This window comes from Haematobia irritans, chromosome 2 (assembly GCF_050003625.1).
Source record: "Haematobia irritans isolate KBUSLIRL chromosome 2, ASM5000362v1, whole genome shotgun sequence".
Taxonomy (NCBI): Eukaryota; Metazoa; Arthropoda; class Insecta; order Diptera; family Muscidae; genus Haematobia; species Haematobia irritans.
This window is the reverse complement of record NC_134398.1, coordinates 101,980,206-102,005,390: the sequence shown is the minus strand read 5'-3', so window position 1 is coordinate 102,005,390 and position 25,185 is coordinate 101,980,206. Positions and strand designations below refer to the sequence as shown.

General features: G+C 35.1%; 1 protein-coding gene across 1 annotated transcript; it reads right to left on the bottom strand.

Moving 5' to 3' along the window:
- Positions 1–3,934: 3,934 nt before the first annotated feature.
- LOC142223552 (uncharacterized) lies at positions 3,935–4,980 on the bottom strand. The gene is made up of 3 exons (XM_075293432.1): positions 4,803–4,980; positions 4,327–4,747; positions 3,935–4,262 (listed from the first exon to the last, which is right to left on the bottom strand). The coding sequence occupies exons 2-3, from the start codon at positions 4,742–4,744 to the stop codon at positions 3,979–3,981; spliced, it is 702 nt and encodes a 233-aa protein (XP_075149547.1). The 5' UTR covers positions 4,745–4,747; positions 4,803–4,980; the 3' UTR covers positions 3,935–3,978.
- Positions 4,981–25,185: the final 20,205 nt, after the last annotated feature.

The following is a 25,185-nucleotide window of genomic DNA, read 5'->3' as shown; positions in this document are numbered from 1 at the left end:
TTTGTTTTATACTAATTAAAACGAAATTTAATAAGAAAATAAATTCAAGTTTGGTTCACTTTTTCGCTCACGATGAAAATTAAAGCGTCTTGAAATGAGCCGTAGTCAAAATGACGAAGGATGACGTTAATGTACAAAAAATAAGGATGACTGTCCAGGGTTAAAAGAAAGAAAGAATCCTTACCAATTCACTATTAAAATACAGGCAAAGGAGTACTAAAATTTTTTCCAAATTTTTAAGGGGTTATTCTGAAATTAAATATTTGTTTTTACATTAAAAATATTACATTGGTTTCCAAAAAAGTTGATTAAAGAAATACTAAAATAAGGCATTAAAAACCTGTAATATTGATTATAAAAAGGTCATAAATACTTAAATATTCTAGTTGAAAGAAAGTAACTTTTTAAAAGAAAACTTACCAATTCTCTATTTTTTAAATTTGTTCGAATCCATCTGGAATTTCTCTCAAATTAAATATTGCTTTTACAACAAAGAAAAACATTAAACTGGTTTCCAAAAAAAAAAATAATTAACAAATAATAATATACATAAAAAATATTCTTTTTAAAAGAAAGTCATATTAAAACAAGTAAGTAAAGTCTAAAGTCGGACGGGGCCGACTATATTATACCCTTCACCCCTATGTAGGCCAAAATTTGTGTTACCATCTCAACTACTTCACATTTGCTGGAAGCAAATTAAAATTTAAATCGAAAATGGGTCTAAAATGTGTAACAGTCTACCATATTTCCCCAACTCTGGTGTACGTAGCTGCCATATACTATATATAATCTGAACCGATTTCGACTAAATTTGACATGTATAGTTAGAATAATAATTCTGCTATCTATGCGAAATTTCACGTAAATGGGAGTATAACTTTGGCCCCCCTGGTCATATGAGTGCAAATCGGACGGAAGATATATATGGGAGCCATATCTATATCTGAACCGATTTCAAATTTGGCACAATTACCGGTACTACTAAACGTACTCCTTGTGCGAAATTTCAAGCAAATCACGGCAAACCTCTGGTTTTTGAGGCCATATGAGTTCAAATCGGACGAAAGATATATATGGGAGCTAAATCTAAATCTGAATCGATTTTGACCATATTTGGCACATACAATAGTATCTTTAAAAGTGCCGCTTGTGCAAAATTTGAACTAAGCCAGGGCAAAACTCTGGCTTTTGAGACCATATAAGTCCAAATCGGGCGAAAGATATATATGTGAGCTATATCTAAATCTGAACCGATTTTAACAAAATTTGACACACTTAACGATACTATTAAACGCACCCCTTGTGCAAAATTTGAAGCAAATAACTGCAAAACTCTGGCTTTTGTAGCCATATAAGTTCAAATCGGACGAAAGATATATATGGGAGCTATATCTAAATTTGAACCGATTTCAATCAAATTTACCAAGCATTGGTAGAATGTCAATTCTACTCTCTGTGCAAAATTTCACGAAGATCGGTAGTAAACTTTGGCCTCTGTGGTGATATGAGTCTAAATCGGACGAAAGATATATATGGGAGCTATATCTAAATCTGAACCGATTTGGCTGATAGTTTGCAAGATTTTCGAGATTCATAAAATATTTGGATGTACGGTATTTCAAGAAAATCGGTTGATAAACACGCTAACTATGACCAAATCGGGGATAAATATATATGTCAGCTATATCTAAATCTGAACCGATTTTTTCCAAAATCAATAGCGATTGTCTCTATGGTCCTATGGCAAATTTGAGGACGATCGGACATAAACTGCGACCTGTACTTTGCGCACAAATATACATGAACAGACAGACAGACAGACGGACGGACAGACAGACAGACGGACATCGCTAAATCGACTCAGAATTTAATTCTAAAGCTACGGTCAGACTAGTCAAATATTTGACTAAAAACTGTTTTCCCGAATTTGCAGGAAACAATTGAAAATTCATACAGAGTTGCATTTGTGGTCACACTAGGATAAAATATTTGACATTTTTTATTTGCTCAAATACGTATCAAACACTTTCAAATAAATATTTGGGAAAACATGTTTTCTCACTGGTCACACTACATAAAATATTTTCTTTAAATAAATGTTTGATCAAAGTGTCAAATGGGACAATTTTATTTGATTAGAAATTTTGAGTGATGATGCAGGAGGAAGAGTGTTTATTAATTTTGTGCATTGGAGCTGCAACAACGTCCCTTATGGAATCCGATAATAAGAAGCGATTGAAAAGGCAATGGGTTAGAGAGTGGGTAAAAAGACGTAAGGAAGAAGGATGTTGCGCAAAATTATTGAAAGAACTACGGTCAGAAACACCTTCTCTATACAAAAACTTTTTGCGCATGAATGCATCGGATTTCGATTATTTGGTGAGTAGTACCAAGTAAATATTGCTGATGAAAAACATTGCTAATAACCAAACCACCCACAGCTTCGGTTAGTTGCTCCGTATATAACAAAAAAATCCACACATCTAAGAGAGCCTATTCCACCTTCTGATCGTTTAGCTGTTACCCTCCGATATTTAGCAACTGGCGAGAATTTCAGATCACTTCAATACATATTTCGTATTCCCCATAATACGATTTCAACAATTATTCCTGAAGTATGCGAAGCTATTTTTAAGGCCCTTCAACCAGAATATCTGAAAGTATTTTATATGATACAAATTTTTGGTTCACAACTAGTATAATTCTTATTACTGCCAATAGGTACCATCGAGTGAGTACGAGTGGAAGGTGGTTTCCAACGAATATGAAGAAATGTGGAATTTCCCGCATTGTATTGGAGCATTAGACGGGAAACATGTAGTTATGACAGCACCAACCCATTCCGGCAGCATATACTACAATTACAAAGGTACCCTTTTTAATATAACTTAAAAAGGTATTTAAAATTAAAATATGTCGTTTTCAGGAACGCATAGTATTGTTTTAATGGGTATAGCAGATGCATCGTACAAATTTTTATATATTGACGTTGGTTCAAATGGAAGAATATCGGATGGAGGAGTCTTCCGTAAAACCTCGTTCAACAAAGCTTTGCAAAATAACACATTAAATTTGCCTCCACCGAAACCCCTTCCAGGCAGATCAATTCCAGTCCCATATGTGCTTGTGGCTGACGATGCATTTGCTTTAACCCCAAATGTATTAAAACCATTCGGCTTACGCAATATGAATGCTGTTCAAAGAGTTTTCAACTACCGCCTTTCAAGAGCTCGTCGAGTAATAGAAAATGCGTTCGGTATCTCTTCGGCCCGTTTTCGTGTATTACGTACCTCCATTAAGCTTAAACCGGAAAAGACACGAATAGTTGTTTCTGCTGTTTGCGCATTACACAACTTTTTAATGAGCCGCAAAAGCGATACCTACTTCTATACCAATTTTGCAGATCACTACTCCGAGGATGGTACACTTATTCCTGGCGAATGGCGTAATGAACCTAACGGTAGTCTTCTCGATCTTCAACAACATCGTTCATACATTGCCCAGAACTCCTCAGAAATCAGAGAGGAGTTTTCCCAATACTTTGTTCAAGAGGGGGAAGTTATGTTTCAATATAAACATATCTAGTATTTAGTATATTGAACTTGAATTTCGTTTTCCTGATTACTTTTTAAGTATACTATATAATTTTCCCTCAATATACTTCTTTTACTTACATTTATTTTCCCTTCCTTAAAAATCCGAAATGAAACTAGTTGGATTTTTGAGTGTGAATTAAACAATAGTTTTATTATTATTACTATGCTAATTTATAATAAAAATTTAAATAAATGCTCTTGCCGCAACATAAAAACAAAACAAAAATTGCATTCAAACAGTAAAATGCTTTTTAAAAGCTAATTTTTTTGATTAATCCAAGCACTGCAAGAGCTTTTTGAGATCTTTTTGTGTTTTAAATACACCTAGCGCAGCATCAAAATAAAATGAAATTGAAACTGTAAATTGCATTTTTGAAAGCTAATTCCTTGCTTCATCCAAGCACTGCAAGAAAAACAGTGTAACCTTCTTGCGAACAATTGCTGCAGAATCATCATTTAATGTTTTTAGTTCACTAAGTAAATAGTTTGCGAAGGTAGCATTTGGATTTAATGCATTTTCATTTTTATCTTTCATTGCCGAAATAGCCTCGCGCATTGTTTCGGCAATCTGCGTGGTTGCCGATTGGGAACTGGATGTTTGTTGCCGCCGGGACGTTTGTGATGGTGTTGTATATATTGCAGAGGGTAAATTGAATTCGGAAACTAAAAAATAATTTGCCATTAACTTATCGTGGTTATTTGGTGCGTAAAATCAAAAATTTCTTACTGTCACAGTCAGACTCAACCTCCGAAAAATAATTTGAAATTGTACGCTGAGTTTGTTGGTCTTCAACTCGCCCAACAAAACTCATAGCATTGAAAAATTTCCACTTTGGCTGCTCAACGTAGCCCTGGCCAGATTTTGTTTTAGCTCTAGCTGCGTAGCCTCGATATTGTATACGTAAATTTGTCCACTTTGCATTTACATCTATTTGAGAAAATTTGTCTTCAAAGCCTTCACAAATGCTTTTCCATGCATTATCCCGTAGCATTTTGTTATGGTAACCTTCATCGCCAGCATTCCACAAGCAAGGTTGACTTTCAACGAAAGTAATCAGCTTGAAAACATCTTCGTCCTCCCAATCTTTTACCACTTTCGGCTTTGTTCGCGGCTTCTTGTTCGGAGGAGCCTCGCAAGCATCCATTTTCTGCAATTATATATATGTGTATTTAAGTTTTGTTAAAATATTTCAATTTTCTTACCTTCTTCTTGAACTTGTCTGAATTGAATGAATTTTGCCGGTCTGTCAGTCAGCTGTTTATTTTTCTTAAGTGTAGCCAACTTAGCGTTTTCAGATGAACAAATGACGACAAAATCACGTCATTGAAATCTTTTAATATACGTCACAAACAAAATTATCCTTTTTATTATGGAAATCTCGCTTTTATGGAAAGGACGTTTTGAAATATCGGAAAAGCGACATATTAAGTTACAACTTAGTTACCTTTTTATTAGAAATCGTTCCTTATAACCGAAAACTTTAAGGGCGTAATGTCAAAAAGACGTTCACATTTGATGTTGATTTTCACCAAAATAATTGAAAACTAAAACAACCGACATACGTTTGTCTATTAATTTTAATTATTATTTTTTAATTAATTTTAATAATTATTATTAACTTTAGCGGCTACCTTTAAGGTGAGTATTAAGTTCGAGTTTAGCCGCTAAAATCGTCATTTTATCACGATTACTTTTCTCCAATAATAATCCATTTTAAGGAATACAAACTTTGTGAAAATTTGCTTTGGGCTATTCCCCATTAAGTTATAATGAAATCTGAAACAAAAATGTATAATTTTATGCCTTTTTATTGATTTAGGTTTCACTTCAGTGAAAAAATCAATTTTAGCGGTTAAACTCGAACTTAATACTCACCTTAACTAAACAATTTTCATCAGTTACGTTTCTAACTTGTATATGGAATTTATAGGCAAGATGACATATAAAGGGTGATTCTTTTGAGGTTAGGATTTTCATGCATTAGTATTTGACAGATCACGTGGGATTTCAGACATGGTGTCAAAGAGAAAGATGCTCAGTATGCTTTGACATTTCATCATGAATAGACTTACTAACGAGCCACAACGTCGAATTTTCAGTGAATGGGCCCTAGAAAAGTTGGCAGAAAATCCGCTTTTTTATCGACAAATTTTGTTCAGCGATGAGGCTCATTTCTGGTTGAATGGCTACGTAAATAAGCAAAATTGCCGCATTTGGAGTGAAGAGCAACCAGAAGCCGTTCAAGAACTGCCCATGCATCCCGAAAAATGCACTGTTTGGTGTGGTTTGTACGCTGGTGGAATCATTGGACCGTATTTTTTCAAATATGCTGTTGGACGCAACGTTACGGTGAATGGCGATCGCTATCGTTCGATGCTAACAAACTTTTTGTTGCCAAAAATGGAAGAACTGAACTTGGTTGACATGTGGTTTCAACAAGATGGCGCTACATGCCACACAGCTCGCGATTCTATGGCCATTTTGAGGGAAAACTTCGGAGAACAATTCATCTCAAGAAATGGACCGGTAAGTTGGCCACCAAGATCATGCGATTTGACGCCTTTAGACTATTTTTTGTGGGGCTACGTCAAGTCTAAAGTCTACAGAAATAAGCCAGCAACTATTCCAGCTTTGGAAGACAACATTTCCGAAGAAATTCGGGCTATTCCGGCCGAAATGCTCGAAAAAGTTGCCCAAAATTGGACTTTCCGAATGGACCACCTAAGACGCAGCCGCGGTCAACATTTAAATGAAATTATCTTCAAAAAGTAAATGTCATGGACCAATCTAACGTTTCAAATAAAGAACCGATGAGATTTTGCAAATTTTATGCGTTTTTTAAAAAAAAAAAGTTATCAAGCTCTTAACAAATCACCCTTTATGTCTATAGAACGGTTTAAAAGTTCGTAGCTAATGCGCCACCCAGACTATAAGTTATTCCGGTCTTTGTAATCAATCATACAGTGTGGCCAATCGCAAGAACTTGTCGGTGATGACTAAATAATCGCCAAATGTGTTATCGATCACATTAACAAGCATCAGTAACGTTGCAATGGGTGTTAAAGATAAAATGTTTTGTAAATATTTAGCAACTACTATCTTTACTATTTTTCTATTCCTTACTTTTGACAAATAAAGTGCCAAATTTTCTATTCTCAGAAGATTTAGGAATGCAAAGAAACGTGCTAACATATTATTACAATTTGTACGGCACTTTATTTCCAACAATGGCAACCCTAAGGTTTCTATCAAATTTTTGAGAAAACTTGACTCACAACAAGAAATAGATGTTACCACCAACGGTAGAATTACGATGGCAATAATTTCTTAAACTATACCTAAAAATGAGATTCATTACTATGCAATAATCGCTTATACAATTTTGAATAAAAAAACATATGACACAAATTACATGTATGGTCTTTTTCATCCATATTTACAAAGGTTTAACAGGAATATTTGTATCCCAACTTATATTTTTAATTAAAAATAAATCATTAATCCATCGGCTTTGCATGCTGAAATTTACAAAATATTTTACATACAGAAATATTTAAATGCCGTAAATGTTTGATATTGTTATCCTTTAAAACTTTAAGACCTTGCTTACTCTTATTTTATTGAAATATATTGTAGCAGGGTTTCACTTAATTAGATAATTTTATTTAATAATTAATTTCTTCAAGCAACGCAAAACCAAGTGTTGTTTCTCCGCTATGGTAAACGTAATTGCAAATAGTTGACACCACTGAGAAACCAGATGTTATTTCATCCTGTTTGCTCTTGCAGTTTTCTTGCAAGATCAAATAAAAATTTGACAAAATGTGAGGAAAATATTTGCCTTGCAGTGGTCACACTATGGTCACATTGGGCAAATTTTTATTTGTTGTCAAATATTTTTGTTTGCCAAAAATCAGCTGTTTTGTTGTTTGCCTCTAATAAATATTTGATGGTCACACTACGGCAAAGAAATATTTGCCATTTTTCGTCAAATATTTGACTAGTCTGACCGTACCTTAAGACGATCGGTATACTAAACGAGGGGTCTCAGACTTTTCCTTCTTGGCGTTACATACAAATGCACTAACTTATTATACCCTGTACCACAGTAGTGGTGAAGGGTATAAAAATACTTACCAATTTATGAATAAACTATACGCTGAGATATAACAAAATTTCAATACACTTTCAATTCCAACATATTTTCCTAAATATTCTTAATAACTTTTTTCTAAACTACCGATAAAATATTAATAACTTTCATTTAAAAGGTTTAATTTTTAATATTGCTGTCGATAAATTCCTTTCTTATTTATTTTCCTTTATCCAAATCAATTCAATTTCTTAGCCTACTTAGTCTACAGACTTAATAAATAAAGTACATAAATAACAAGTTGCACATTACAGTTCGGCCAACCTGACATCATGATTGCCCACAATCATTTAAATCTAAATTCGATCTACTAGTGTGGCTTTTAGGATTACCGAAAATAATCGACGACTAAGGTGTCACCCATCTTCGAAGTCTTTTTGCTTCAATAATTCCTTTGTAAGGTATTTGCGTTAATTGACAATTATCGATATCCCGCACAACGTAACGATCATGATCTAAAACCTTTTCAATAATGTACGGACCTCGGTACCTTTCACAAAATTTCTTATTCTTTCCAACCGTATTATCAACGTTCATAATGACTACATAATCTCCCTCTTTGTAACACTTTGCCGGTGCATGATGTCTTGAAAAATACATCTCGTTGTAGCTCTGCGACTTTTGTATGGAATTCAATGCCTTCAATCTCATATCTACTAAATCCACCTTTTCAACGTGACCTATCTTCTCATCTAAATATTCAGACAACGTATCCACCAATTCTCCACGCTGGTTTATTCCAAATAGTAGCTTCGACGGTGTCTCTTTTGTAGACGAGTGAATACAGTTGTTTAAAGCATATTCCACCTGGGATAGTTTGGACGACCAATCAGAGTGATCTATTGGATCGCTCAACTTACTCAACATGGACTTTAGTATACGGTTTATGCGTTCAACTTGTCCGTTTGCTTGAGGGGAGGCAACTGCAACCTTGACATGCTTAATATTATTCCTTAAAACAAACTCTGAAAATTCCAATGATGTAAAACATGATCCTCTGTCCGAGATAAGTCTTCTTGGTCTACTATAATAATTAAAGTATTTTTCCAGAGAACAACAAACTTCCTTAGTGCTTGTTGAATTCACCGGATATAAACGTACAAATTTGGTAAAGGAGTCAACTACTACTAAAATATGTTTACGTTTTGATTTCAATGATGGCAATGGCCCGAAATGATCAATATGTATTGTATCAAATGGTTCCGCCACTTTTGGAATGCTGAAGATATTTTGTTGATTTATTCTAGCAGGTGCTGCATAAATAATACATTTTATGCAATTCTTTATGTAACCGTCAATCTTTTTACGCATATCAGGGAACCAATAGTTCTCACGAATCTTATGGTAACATTTCTCTGTTCCAAGATGTCCAATCTTCTCATGTATCATCCGCACGACATTCTCTTCCATTTCCTTCGGAACGTACAAACAAAGACTGGTACCTACCTTCTTAAATACAAGGCCATCTACCAAGTCAAATCCACTAACATCCTCTCTTTGCAGGCGTTCACCTATATTTTTTATAATAGGATCTCTGGCTTGGGTCAGTTGAATCTGGACATCCAGTTGATTAGAATCTATTGAACAAATCATACTACCGTATGTTTCAGGGGTTTTTTCATCCTTAATACATCTGCTAAGCATATCTACATGTCCCATCGAAGAACCCTTCCGGTGTTCAATTGAGTAATCGTAATTCTCTAGTTCCAATGCCCAACGTGATATCCGTGGGTTAACCTGTCTTTTATTGAGAGTCATAGTTAGAGAATTACAATCTGTCACAATAGAAAAATGTAATCCTTCCAAATATACACGGAAGCGTCGTAATGCATAAATAATCGCAAGTGTCTCTAACTCAAAACTGTGATATCTCGATTCCGCGGCGGTTGTCGCCTTTGAGAAAAACGCTACGGGATGAAATTTGCCATCATCTTGACGTTGCATCAATATCGCACCGAATCCATGAGAGCTTGCATCACAATGCAACTCAGTCTCTCTTTTAGGACTATATATGGCTAACACTGGGGCTTGAAGTAAGCGAGCTTTTAGTTCATTGAACGCCATTACACATTCCTTGGAAAAAATAAACTTCTTCTCTTTCCGAAGCAAATTTAACAACGGTCTGGCAACGTGTGAGAATGATTGTACGAACTTCCTAAAATAGGAGAACAAACCAAGACATGTTTGTAACTCTTTATAATTCGTGGGCATCGGTATTCTCTTTACAGCCAGCAAATGGTCATCTGACGGTCGTATGCCTTCCGGGCTAATTACATACCCTAAATATTCTAGACTCTGATATCCAAATCTGCACTTACTTAATTTTAGACTTAGCCCATATTCGAAAGCGCGTAAAAGTACAATAGATAATATGTTCAAATGAGTTTCGAAGTCGGTTGATGCAATCAATATGTCATCCATATAAATAATTAGCTTACGTTGCTCTATCAAATCGCGAAATATACCATTAATAAATCGTTGAAAATTTGCCGGCGCATTTTTCAACCCAAATGGCATTTTCAAATATTCATATTGACCAAACGGTGTTACGAACGAAGTGTAAGCGATTGAATCCTTGTCCATATTTAAATGAAAAAATCCATCCTTTAAATCTAACAGGGTAAACCATTTTTTGCCGGAAATATTTTCAATACAGTCCTCGATAAGTGGCAAAGGAAAGTTATCTCTATATGTCTTTTTATTTAAAGCCCGATAATCAACACACATTCGTGTCTCCCCCGACTTTTTCTTTGTCAATACAATTGCAGACGTATATGGGGAATTACTGGGGCGAATTATATTCCTTTTCAACAGATCCCCAACAATTTTTCGTGCTTCTTCACTATCTCGAAACGACAATCTGCGAGGAGAACAATGTATTGGGGTGTCGTCAGATAACTTAATTTGCATTTTGTAGTCGGATGTTTTCCTAGTAACTCCGGTTGGACTAAAGTAACAATTCCGAATGACATTGCTTAAAGCACGTTTCTGATTTGGACTAAGTAATGGATTTAGATCAAGATCGGTAATGTTTTTATTTTCTGACAATGTAGTGTTCTCAATGCCCTTATTTACCGCCTGAGCCAATGACACCGAAGACGTAGAATTATTATTATAATTTTGATTTCTTGTGGAGTCAATTATACGAACATCATCTTCTTTATTTTGTAATAGTAACAATTTTACGTTAAATTTATTCATGAAATTACGACCAAGAATGAGTGGAACATTAATACAATTATTGGGAACAACCAGTAATTCTAAGTGTTCGGACAAGTTCTTAAATTTTATTAAACTAGTAATAGTTCCGAATATTTTCAAATTGTAATTACCGACTCCAGCATATGTGGTCGGTATTAAGTCCCTCGACTGAATCACGCCAGCCGGCAATACAGACTCCTTAATCAAGCTAATTGGACTACCAGAGTCAATTAAACATGAAATATTTATGTCGTTAGTATACTTGGTTCCACAAGGTTGTCTAAAAGCCACACTTACCATTTGTGTTGTATCTACAATATCATTATTTGAGAATATTGGGGCAGTAATGTGTCTTCTTTTGGGGCAATCTTTAAAAAAATGACCCATTTGATAACAATAAAAGCAGGATCCGGGAGGTCGTATGGGCTTCTGACAGGCATTCTTCGTGTGACCGAATTGAGAACAATTGAAGCAACGTATGATTTTTGCGTTGCTAGCAAATACAGGATCACACACCCTCAAAAAAAATCGCTTCTTTAACATATGTTCCAAACATATTTTGCAGGAAGCACATATATTATTGCATACTGCCGAAACATTAATATGTTTGTTTTATGTGAACATATTATATGTTTGGAAGCATTTTGAGCCAAAAATATTATATGCTTGGAAGAATTTTTCCCAAACACGATTGTGCTCATTCCTTAACATACTCGTAATTTTCACTTCCACGAATTTTTTTAGTTATTGGCACCTTTCTCTGTAATACAAATAATGTTGAAGAAATTATTCACTTTTATAAATTTTTTAAATTTTACCTTTCGCCTGCACGGAGAATCGAACCGAGGACCATACAGTTTGTAAGCCAACACACTATCCCCTGGGCTACGTAGCTGTTATAGTCACCAGTAGATAATTATCGTTTTACGATACGAGCCTATGCAAACATAACATTATTTAACAGAAACATACATTTGTTTGCTACGTGGAGCAGTGGTTAGCATGTCTGCCTTGCATGCAAAGGGTCGTGGGTTCAATCCCTGCTACGACCGAACATTTTTTTTGTTTTTTTTTTTTTTTTTTTTTTAATTTACCCATTTATATTTATACTATATTAATTTTTTTTTTAATGAAACTTCGAAATGTGCGTTATTAAAGATTTATAGTCAGTAACAGTGCTTGATATAAACGAAATTGACTGATTTTTGGATAAAATATTATTTTTTATTGCAAAAATAACAATCTTGTAATAAAAAACTGTTTTTGTACAAAACAAATTTGGAAGGAATTCAAAAACTAACAAAAGAAGAACGTGGAGTCGAGTATAAACATACATACATAATTTTATAATATAAACATAAATTTATTTAGGAGTGAACAGTTTTTTACTAGCATTTAACACCATCGCTCTAAAATTCCTTTTATTTTTCTTTAATAATTCATTTTAAAGAAAATAAACTTTTTAAATTGTTTTAGCTGTAAAACTCGAACTTAATGCCCGCTTTTATATTTGATGGTGTCCGTCAACTCCTCGTGGACTACTTTTTAATAAAGAGGAACTAAAGTTTGTTTTTATATATTTTACTGTGTAATTTTTCACTATTTCCTCCTTATTTCATTTTACTGTCCCAACTCTAAAAAGAGTATAGTGCCCTTTCGTTATTTTTATGAAGACCCCTGATTTCTTTTAACGAACCAAGAAAAAAATTGTGCCCATAATGCCAAAATGATAAACAAAACACATGTCCACACATACATAAAATGCTGCTCTCAAGGCGAAAACATAAGCTGTTTGTTTTTCAAATGTCTATTCTCTTGGTTCAGAATGTATATTCTCTTTATTCAAATTAAATAATATTTAGACTTAAACATATCAACTTTTTGGCCTTATCATAAAACAGTTTTCCGAAACAACATACAAGCGGTTTCACAGAAATTGTTCTCTTTTGACTCTTTTGCTGTGTTATATTGATATCTTTCGTCAACTCTCCCGGTTTCCATCTTTATTTCTCTCTATACTCTCTCTGTCGCTTTGAATAAAATATCACAACATATGTATGTTTAGTCGAAATTTGTAAATTTTTATATGTTTGTATTCACACATATGATTTTTATGAAACATTCATGCCCCAAACATAATATATTCTAACATATTAACATAGATGTCCCAAACATTTAGTGTTAGTTCAGGAACATTACATGTTCGCACTTAAATATATTGTGGTTTAAAGTCGAGCCCGAAACACATTTTGTTTACATCGGAACATATGAAAAACATATTTTTCTAACAGTGCAGGATTTATTTGAGCGACGCTTCTCGTATCTTTCGATTCTGCACAATAATTCTTGTAATGAGTTTGAGCCATAGAGAATTGCTATATTATTAGATTTGTCTTCCATTCCGTCAATAATTATATCAATAAGTTCTTGCTCGTCGATTTCGGCATCCGCAGCTATAGTTTGCATTGCGACAATATAAGCGACACAAGATTCGGTTGGTTTTAATTTACGCAATCGTAACCTGCGATAAATTTCTTCTCGCGTAATTGTTCTCTTAAATATACCCAAGAGAGATTTTTTTAATTCTGGATAGTCCACGAGTTTAGAGTTTTCCATAAATTCTCGGGCTGTACCAACCAACAAAAATCTCATGCACAAATATTTGTCATGCTCCCTCATGTTTTCAGTATATGTTTCGAATATATTAATCCATTTACTAATATCACGGTCATCACTACCAGAATATTTGGGGACCATCTTTGAAAGTTCTTCGTAATTAATACGTCGTGGGGAGTTTCCAGCATCTCTTTCTAGAATATCTATTTGGTTGCGAAGAGTCAACATTTCTTGCTTCATTCTTAAAATTCTTATCTCATTTTCGAGCTCCAAAGCTTCTCTCGAAACCACATTAGGATTGACGGAAACGGCATCCAATCTTGTATTTGGCATAGTTACGGAAGTTTCAGGCAATTCTTGTGATCCTAAGTTTACTAGAACGGAAGTAGCGGTTACGGAAGAAGGAACGGAAGTAGTGGTTACGGAAGAAGGAACGGAAGTAGCGGTTATGGAAGACGGAACGGAAGTGTTTGGTTGCTGAAGATTCTCACAGTTTAAAAGGTCTGCCATAGCATCACATATTGTCGAGTTTTGTGTTCCATCAGAATGTATGGGCGGCATCTCAGAAATTGCGGAAGCCCCAACCGCTATACTAGATAACAATTGGTTTTGAGTTCTATCCATGTTGTCCTCACCAGATAATGTTTGATTTGAACTTCCATCTTCAGGATTGGCACGTAATGAATCGTAGAGAACTCTTAGCTGAGCCACTGAAGCGGTGTCCGGAAATGGGACATTCGCTACCTTCAAAGCTTCTATAATCTTCTGTCGAGATTGGCGCAATTCCATTATATATACTTTTTTTTTCGACCCCACACCTGAATTTTAATATTGCTGTCGATAAATTCCTTTCTTATTTATTTTCCTTTATCCAAATCAATTCAATTTCTTAGCCTACTTAGTCTACAGACTTAATAAATAAAGTACATAAATAACAAGTTGCACATTACAAATTAACAAACACCAATATATGTCTCAAAAATATTCCATGTCTTTATATTCCCTTGTTGCATACCAGCTAAAAAGATGCACCAGCCCACGCCAACGCCAACTATACAACTGAAGCATGCCAAACAAAACCAAGCAAAGCCAAAACATTCCTACAACAACAAAAACACATGTGCCTTTATTGAAAACAACACCTCATCCAGCCAAATAAACCATCCACGAATAACAAACACATACACAAACCACTAAATGAACAAAAATAAAAACAACCCCACGCTCATGTATACACAACATACCCAGCCCTCACTATCATTTCTCATTAATGCATTACTCTCACTCAAACAAAACTCAAGTAACATCATCTTTTTTTTTTGTAATTTATTTATTTCATGTTTTCTAACAGTATAGTAACAAACAAGTTATAAAACTAAAATAACATATTGTTAAAAAAATATATATATATATATATCTGTACATTAATCACATTCCACTATGCCGATAAAGATCTCTGTACTATGAATTAGTTCATCGCATCTGCTGATAATTTACTCTTAGAATAATATTCATAAAGGCACGCCTGTTTATGAACGATGAAACGTTTAACTTAAAATTTGCAAAAACTTCATGAAATGTTATCAACCATTTTTGACGAAAATATCTATAAATTTAATTACATGTGAACTAAAAATATTTCATTGGGTAATTTTCTACCAACAATTATTAACTATAGGAATTGTCAGTAAGAAATTGCTATCCACTTTCAAGTTCATTTTTCGTAAAAAAAATATTTTCTCATACAAAAAAATCTTATAGTAAATTGCACTTATTATTTAGAAAGTGCTTTACATTTCACAAGTAGTTTTATACCATGACAAACAAATTTTTAACTACCAGTTAAGAAATTTTTTTAGGAAATTTCCATCGTATTTTGTAGGCCACGAACTAAACGATTGCTACTTAGAATTTGTAAAATTTCCTTTCGAGTAGTTAATTTTCGTTAAAGATACGAAAAATGAATTAAAATTCTGGAAAATTCTTGTAATAAATTATTGTACAAATCTTCTTAAATTTACGAGACACTTTTTTTTCTGTGAATGCAGCAATAAATTCGAAGGCGCAAATAGTCATAAAAGGAAACATAGCTACCGCAAAGAAAAACAAAAGCGGCAAGAAAAAAATGACAACTCCGCATACACGATCCCTTTCTGATCTCGCTATTGCTATGTTACAAAACAACTATCACTACAAAAGATACCAACACACAAGGAACATTCCTGAAATTCATCCACACTGTCTCTAGAATCAAAACAACCAACAACAGCATAAAAGACGCAATAACAAACACAAACAATCCTACGAGATATACACAAAATGTCTCTAAAAACTCCCTCACTGATTTCTTTTTTTTATTGATTAGTTGGAATTTTAAACTATATTCCAAATTTACGAGGAATCTATAAAAATCGTATACACCCGTCAAGGATTATATTAACTACTTTTTATTCTACTTTATCTAAAATTGTCACTGTGAGGAAAAATTCTCCAACTTATAATAAAACAAGTAAGTAAAGTCTAAAGTCGGGCGGAGCCGACTATATTATACCCTTCACCACTATGTAGACAAACATTTGTGTTACCATCTCAACTACTTTAAATTTGTTGGGGCTATATAAAGGTTTGCATTTCCAGTTACAAATACTTTTAATGGAGACAATTTTTTGTACTTTTACAAAAACTCTAGAATTAAAATTTAAATCGGCCAACGCCCTGGGATGAAACACAATGTTAGTAAAAAAAATATGGGAAATATGAAGCGAGAGAAATTTTAATGCATTTGTACAAAAGAGCATTTATGATTTATCAGGCCATACATATGTATTCGAGATATAGGACAATTTTAGTAATATTTACAGTTTTTGCTACTCATCAGTGGCGATTTTACAAGGATATTGGTTAGATCTCGCCAAGATGTGGTCAAGTGTGGGTTGTGATATATTATTTGGTCAAGTCGGGCGACTTGGAGCCTTACATAAAACTCAACCGTTCTGTGAAAATTCTGGCATTACAATGTGTAGGATATGACTAAGATATGGGGAAATCATCACAGAATTTTGTGTATAGTATGGGAATTTTGGCCATATTTGTATAAACCGGAAAACGACTATATGGAGGCTTTATCTAAATATCATATTAAATATATTCTCTGTGGAAACTATCCAGTCAATTGGACGAAAATCATATTGAAAATGGGTTTAAAATATGAAACAGTCTTCCATAATTCTCCATCTCTGGTGTACGTATATATGGGACCTATATATAATAATTTTGACATGCATAGTAAGAATAATAATTCTTCAATCTCTGCAAAACTTCACGTAAATGGGAGAATAACTTTGGCCCCCGTGATCATATGAGTGTTAATCGGACGAAAGATATATATGGGAGCTATATCTAAATCTGAACCGATTTCAATCAAATTTACCAAGCATTGGTAGAATGTCAATTCTACTCTCTGTGCAAAATTTCACAAAAATCGGTAATAAACTTTTGCCTCTGTTACCACATGAGTCCAAATCGGACGAAAGATATACATATATGGGAGCTACATCTAAATCTGAACCGATTTGGCTGATATTTTGCAAGTTTTTTAAGACTCATAAAATATTCGGATGTACGGAATTCGAAGAACATCGGTTGATAAACACGCCAATTATGACCAGATCGGGGATAAATATATATGACAGCTATATCTAAATCTGAACCGATTTTTCCCAAAATCAATAGCGATTGTCTTTGTTCCAAAAAACGTTCCTATGCCAATTTCGAGGACGATCGGACTTAAACTCCGACCTGTTCTTTGCACACAAAAATACATGAACAGACAGTCATACGGACGGACAGACAGACAGACGGACATCGTTAAATCGACTCAGAATATAATTCTAAGACGATCGGTATACTAAACGATGGGTCTCAGACTTGTCCTTCTTGGCGTTACATACAAATGCATAAACTTATTATACCCTGTACCACAGTAGTGATGAAGGGTATAAAGAGGAACAAGCTGTAGGAAGCCATCATACGAATCGGCAGTATGGTTTTTTTACTATAATTTTGTTTTTTTTTTATACAAAAATGTTTCTTAGTAAATTGTCAATTTCGTAGTAAGATTTTTATATTGCCTATGTATTTTTATAATACAATCAACGATGCATTAACTACACGCACAGAAAACGCATGTTTGGACATGGTTGCCACATACATTTAATGCTTATCTAGAGTATGCAATTGTCCCGAAAACCATATATTTTGTTTTTGTGAAAATAATTTTCCAGCGAAGAAAAATATATGTTGGCAATAAGCATTTAAATGGTTCTCAAATACCGCAAACATGTTCTAGTATTTAAATGATAGAATTTTAGACCATTACTTGGTCGGGAAAATCACACCTGACCATTCAATTTTTTTACTTGTTTTGCAGGGGAAAAAATATTTTTATAGCTTACGTATAGACATGTCTAGAACCTTTATATGGCTATAAAGACCATGTGCATTGTTTTCGTGACCATTTATTCCTTTAATTTATTTGCAGCGAAAATAATTTTATAAAAACATTGAGCAGGTGCATACGTTTTTCATTTTGCGCGTCAGTCCTGTGTTGATTGTTTCTTGGAATGGACGGAGAATGGGAATTACTGTGTTTTGTGTTAATTTTTATTCAGAAGTGGCACGTGGTTTTATGTGAACACAAAAAAGGAAAGTTTAATTGAAAAAATGTACCTGTCTTTAGTTCTGCAGTTTGCTATATGGTATAATTTATTTTTATTTGCAGTTACATGATGCCTGCGTTGGTACATTTGATGGTCACGAAGTAAATATGGAATGATTACTTATTGTTGAAATTTAACCAAAATAGTGTGTGTAAAAATATATGATGTTTGCTTGCACGACATTATAAATACAAATAAACAATGATTCAATTTATAATTAATCAATTTTTTCCCGCTAGATTTGGCTTTTTTTTGAAGACGTTTAGCGGGAAAAAAACATTTAGCTTTTTTTCTGGCTTTTTTTCATGACCCTTTTAGCTATTTTTGGCTTTTTTTATTTTCGACATGTTTCTATTGAAATATGGATAAATCGGCGTTTTTATCTAAGCCTTGCTGCAAGTATAAGGGTTTCCACATATTTCAAAGCTCAGTTGAAACATTAATAATGAGTCCAGCCATTATGCGGGTATTTTTGTAGCAAATACACCTTGTTGTAAAGTTTTTTCATTGTATACATAAAAGTTATCGTAAACTTTAAATCTACTATTACCATACAAATTTGTTAGATAAACTGTCAGTAAATTATTGGGAATATTATCATTTGACTCGTTTATCCTTTTTATGTTATTATAATATTCTAAAGTTATTACGATATTACTAAATTAAAATAGTAGATGTGAATAGCTTTGTGCACTGAAAAAATATTGTCGTCTCCTTAAAATACGAACGCTATAGGGAAAATTCCGATCCAAAGTAATGAAACGATGATATTTCCATATAAAAATATTGTTCGATTTATTGATTGTAGTTTTAAGTATACATAAAAAAGAATAAAAGTAAAAGTGATTAGGTACAGCACAGCCACAAACAAGCAACAGCGAAAACACCATTAACTTGTAAGTCAATGACTGTGCCCCACCACACAGAAAACAACTGACACCGTCGGCAATGACCAACAAGCGCCTTTTGTTACCTGCACGCTCACAAAAAATCGCTTCTGTAACATATACTCCCAAACATATTTTGCTTCAAGCATATACATTTTTGGGTATTACCCAAACATTTCCAATATATAATATGTTTGAAAGCCAATATATAATATGTTTGAAAGCATATTGGTCTAAACAATATATGTTTGGGTAGTCTGGGTTCCAAACATTTTGTATTTTTGCATCCAAATTCAATAATGTTGTCTTCCAAAAAAACAATATGTTATTATGTGACCATATAATATGTTTGGAAGCATTTTGCACCCAAAAATATTATATGCTTAAAAAAATTCTCCAAAACAATATTGTGCCCAAAATTTTATTTATTTATTTATATATTTACAATCATAATGAATTATGAAAATAAACAGGTAATATAGGTGCTAACAACATAGGTTTTCGACCTGAATGCTCAAAATTTTGTTTCTGCGCAATTGTATATTCCCCGACATCTTTCTCACTTCCACGAGATTCTTTAGTTCTTAGCACCTTTTTCTGTAATACAAACATTGTAGAAGAAATTATTCAATTTTATGATTTTTTTTTTATTTTAATTTTACCTTTTGCCGGACGGGGACTCGAACAGCGGACCACACAGTTTGTAAGGATCAAAGAAGTAGCTGATTAATTGCCCAAGGAAAAATAAAATGTTAATTTTGTAATAACAAGCAACAACCACCAACTTAATTCAATATCGCTCCCTGTTAAATAGCGCTCCAAGCTACTAAACACATATATGTTTATAGGCTATTTCTAAATTAATATATGTTTGCATTCAAGCATATTATATTTACAAACATTTTATGTCCCAAACATAATATGTTCTAACATATTAACATATATGTCCCAAACATGTTATGCTAGTTTATGAACATTATATGCTTGCACTCAAAAATATTGTGTTTAAAAATTTGTGTTCCAAACATATAATGTTTATAGCCAAACATATGAAAAACAGTCTTTTTCAACCGTGTGTCCTCACCAAGGTAGAAGAACGAATGAATCCGATATTTGACTGTGCTTTGTATTTATAGACAACATTACTCAAAGCTATACTCACTAACTCTCTCTTTTAACTAATGCTATAAAAGAACTTAACGAACTTAACGAACAAAATAACTTCAAAACAAAGGAAACAAAAACAAGTTAACGAAAATAATGAGATCGTGAGAGGTAATGAGTATAGCTATTACAATATATTCTCAAAACTGGTTTTCACATGTAATGACTTTTTGTGGGTAAATGCAAGAAAACAAATAAACAAGTAAAGGCCGGTATGCACCTCTAGCGAAAAATTTCATTCCCATAAGAAATGCATTGCTATTTATGCTAACGAAATTTTCGGTAGCGTTCGATTTCGTAAGCTGGTACGCACCTCTAATGAAAATAACAGGGTTGTCAAAAGCATATTTTGGAAGCAAACATTTAATTTATTACAATCATTGTGTGCGTAAAAGTATTAAAAGGTCTGTAAATAATAAACAATTTATTTGAGGAATATTTGGAACATATATTAACAATTTTTAAAAGCGATTAGCTGGTTTAAAATTTGTGTTCACAGCTCTGTTTTTTTGTTGTAGACTTAAATAAATTTTTGCTACCGAAAATTTCGCTAGAGGTGCATACCGGCCTTAACGAAAGAACTTTTGAAAACGGTATAGTACATTAATGTATAATTGTATAGCAAAAAAAAAATAATTCTTTAGAAGTAATATAATTAGGAGGAAAAAAATGTATAGTTACAAAAAGAATAAATAATAATAATTAGCAGGGCTGCTACAGTCTCCCCCTTTGGAGGGCAACATCGACCCAATGGCACGACAACATTAATACTTCTTGGGCCTTCCTCTTTTCCTGATGGGATGAACAGGCTTAGGTACATCATCGTTACTGTTGTTATGGTGGTACTTTGTCAATGCTGATGCATGGTAGGTTCCCAATGGCATTTCCAATGCATCAGGAGAAGCTATTTGATAGGAGGTGGAGCCAATTTTCTTTGTTATAACGTAGGGACCATCCCGTTTGGGCACAAACTTGGCCGTCAGTCCTTTGGAAGCTTGGGACAATACATGGGTGTTCACCATAACCTTGGTTCCAACATTCAAAACTGGCTGCAGTCTATGGCGTTTGTCGTACACTTCTTTGTTTTCATCTTGTCTTTTACTTTCAACTTCTTTGGCATCTTTTAATACATTGGCAAAACTTCGAAGGTATGGGGTGATTTGTGGTAAAAAATTTTCGTTCTCGACTATTGAGCGAAGATCGTGGTGGACGTCGTCAATTGTTCGGAGTTCACGACCAAATGTCAAAAATGCAGCTGAGAATCCTGTTGATTGGCACTGGGCGGTATTCATTGCAAATCGAATGTCGCTAAGGTGTTTTGCCCAGGTATCGTGGTGTGCTTGTACAAGAATGGGCAATTGCGCTTTCATATCCCGATTTTTCCTCTCCACGGGGTTGGCTTGGGGGTGGTAGACGGGTGTAAATTGTTGTTGTATGTTGAGGCAATAAGCTACCTGTTGCATTATAGCTGACACAAATTGAACACCGTTATCGGTTTTCATACGTCTTGGGACGCCATATCGCATGAAAACTTCTTCAATCAATGTTTTGGCACAAATCTCAGCGGTAGCCTCCAATAAGGGAAAAATTTCAACCCATCTCGTAGCGACATCTTCGGTTATCAGTATCCACTGGTATCCTTCATCTGAAGCGGACAGGGGTCCAAAAAGGTCCACAGAAAGGACTTCAAAGCGTTGTTTACAGCTTGTCGTTTGTAAAAGGCCAACAGGTTTTAGGTTCGTTGCCTTATAGCGTTTACACTCGATGCATAGCTTTACGTGCTTCATGATGTCGGCTCTCATTCGTGGCCAAAAATTCCGACTACTAATTCGCTGAATAGTCTTATCCACTCCGTAATGGCCTGCTGTACTATCATCATGGTATATTTTTAAAATTTGATTCCTTTCGTGTTCAGGAACTACCAGTTGAGCCTCATCAGACTCATCATCATTATAACAGTACAGAACAGCATCATTCATGATGTACCCACGATTTAACCAGCGAGTTTCATTTTCATCCTTAGATTCCAGCGTAGATATAATTTCGTGCAAATATGGATCTTTCATCTGTTCGGTTCTAACTTCTGTTGGCGTCTTTTTCGGGAAATCTATTTGGATCGACATTAAGGGTATGTTTACCGATTCGTGGTCGTAGCCTGATGGTCGGGACAGCATATCCGCAACGGAATTTGACTTGCCTTGTACATACTCAATCCGAAAATTATATTGTTGGATTTGGAGAGCCCAATGAGCGAGACGGCCAACGGGGCACTTCATTGTCAAAAGCCATCGTAATGGTTGGTGATCGGTTAACAAAATAATTTCGGCTCCTTCTATGTAACCCCTGAATTTGGAGCAAGCCCAGACTATGGCAAGCGCCTCCCTCTCAGTGGTTGAATAATTGTCCTCTGCATTTGTAAGCACTCGACTAATATATTCGACCGGGTGTTCCTCAGGCCCCTCCCCCTGGAGTAGAACTGCCCCTAATGCGAAAGAACTTGCATCGGTGTGAATCAGAAATGGTAACCCATCGATAGCTTGTCTCAATATAGGTGCTGTGACCAGTTTTAGCTTCAAGGTCTCAAAAGCCTTACGTTGAGGTTCCTTCCAGGTCCATGGTGCATTCTTTTTAGTTAAATCAGTCAAGGGTTTAGCAATTTGTGCGTAATTATCTATGAATTTGCGATTCCAGGAACAAGTCTGGATGAATGATATAAGTTCTGTGATATTCTTCGGTTCTCTCTTCTCTGATATGGCCATAGTTTTCTCGGGGTCGACAGATATACCAGCGGGAGTTACAATATGCCCCAGGAATTTAACCTCTGAACAGCAGAACCGGCACTTTGGATTGTTGACTCGCAATTTGTATCGGGTGAGCTTTTCCAATATTTGATCCAAATTCTGGAGATGGTCCTCGAAAGTCGGTGAACAAATAATAATGTCATCGAGGTAAGCCATTATTAAAATATCCGGAAATGAGGTCTTGAAACGATCGATAAGTCGCTGGAACGTGGCGGGTGCGTTTCTTAAGCCGAAGGGCATACGTGTGAATCGAAAGAGGCCAAAAGGCGTAATAAAACATTTCTTTTCTCTGTCCTCTTTAGCAACGCCAATCTGGTAATATCCACTTTGTAAATCAAGAGTTGACATAAAATTAGTGCTTTTTGCAGCTTGAAGGAGATCGTCCATCCTTGGCAAAGGATATCTATCTGGCTGTGTTATCGAGTTTACCTTTCGGTAGTCTACACAAACGCGTATTCCTCCGCCACGCTTTGGCACCATAACTACTGGCGATGCCCATGCTGACTCACACTCCTCGACAATTCCCAGGCTCATCATCTTGAAGGAGATCGTCCATCCTTGGCAAAGGATATCTATCTGGCTGTGTTATCGAGTTTACCTTTCGGTAGTCTACACAAACGCGTATTCCTCCGCCACGCTTTGGCACCATAACTACTGGCGATGCCCATGCTGACTCACACTTCCCACACACAATTCCCAGGCTCATCATCTCATCAATTTCTGTTCTTAATTCTCGAGCTTTCGCCATTGATAGTCTGTAGGCTGGAGATGCTATTGGGGGGTGATTGCCTGTATTGATCCGATGTTCCATAAACGGTGTGGGCTCCAAAATTGGGCCGAATACATTTTCATGTTTTACTAATAAATTATCCAGCTGCCATTTTTGTTGTGGAGACAAATTTTGTCCATCGGTAGGCTTCACACACTTAAAATCCATCATTAAAATCGGGGTAAAGAACAAATCTTGACACTCTCTTATGTATACAGGACCATCAAAAAGCTCATCTTTCTGGTCACCTTTTTTAGCCTTCGGAGTATCTTTTGCATGATCAGGTAACGAGTCCTTGAATATGGACTGAATGGAATGCGGTGAATATTCGTTCGCAGGCATATCTGGTCCAAAATATTCGAAATCGGACACGTACACGTCAGGCCGATGATGTTTCTTTCGTGTTGGTGTTTTCTCGAGCGACTTCCTTTTTGTTGGATCCATGGTATTTCCAATGGATACCGCGTTCGATACTTTCTTCACCACTGATACAGTTTCGAGTAAATTTAGATCAAGGGGCCACAATGGAGCGAAATCAAAATGTGCACATGGATCGGATTCAAAATACCAGTACCTTTGGCCCATATTGATAACCATTTCCGCTTTTTCAAGAAAATCAGCTCCCAACAAAGTTCTATTATGTGGTGCATTAGGTAGAATAACAAATTGAATATCGAAGCTCTTACCACCTATTTCTATTTTGCACGTCGTAGTCAGACATTCCTTAATAGATCTGCTGCCATCAGCTAATGCTATTTCCATTCTGACTTCACTGTAAATACAGTCATGAAAATCCAAAATTTGTTTTAAATTTGAACTAGAAACGCTTGTTCGGGCTCCAATGTCGATATACGCCTGGCCAGGTACCCCAAACATTTGCACATTGACTACAAGAACGCCACCGACCGGGTTTGCCGACATCGTATTAAAACTCACAGAACCCTCTACATTTGTCTTATTTTTACCACCACTACAGTTAGGGCAATTCGAGCGAACGAACACCGGAGTGTTACAGCCATAACAGGTAAGTTTGGGTCTAGCTCCGGTTGCTTGGGCTGATGCGATTGCCGCCTGTTTCGCTTGGTTCTCGTCTCTTTCCTTCTTAAAACATTTTTCTTTCGTATGACCCTTTATACGACAATAAGAACATCTGACTGGACCACTTGTTGATGCATTAGGTGTAATCGCAACCTTTCGCTCTTTCATATTTTCTTCGACCTCACGAGCATCTTTCACCAATTCGTCAAAAGTTTTCACTTTGTGCCGAAACACATGA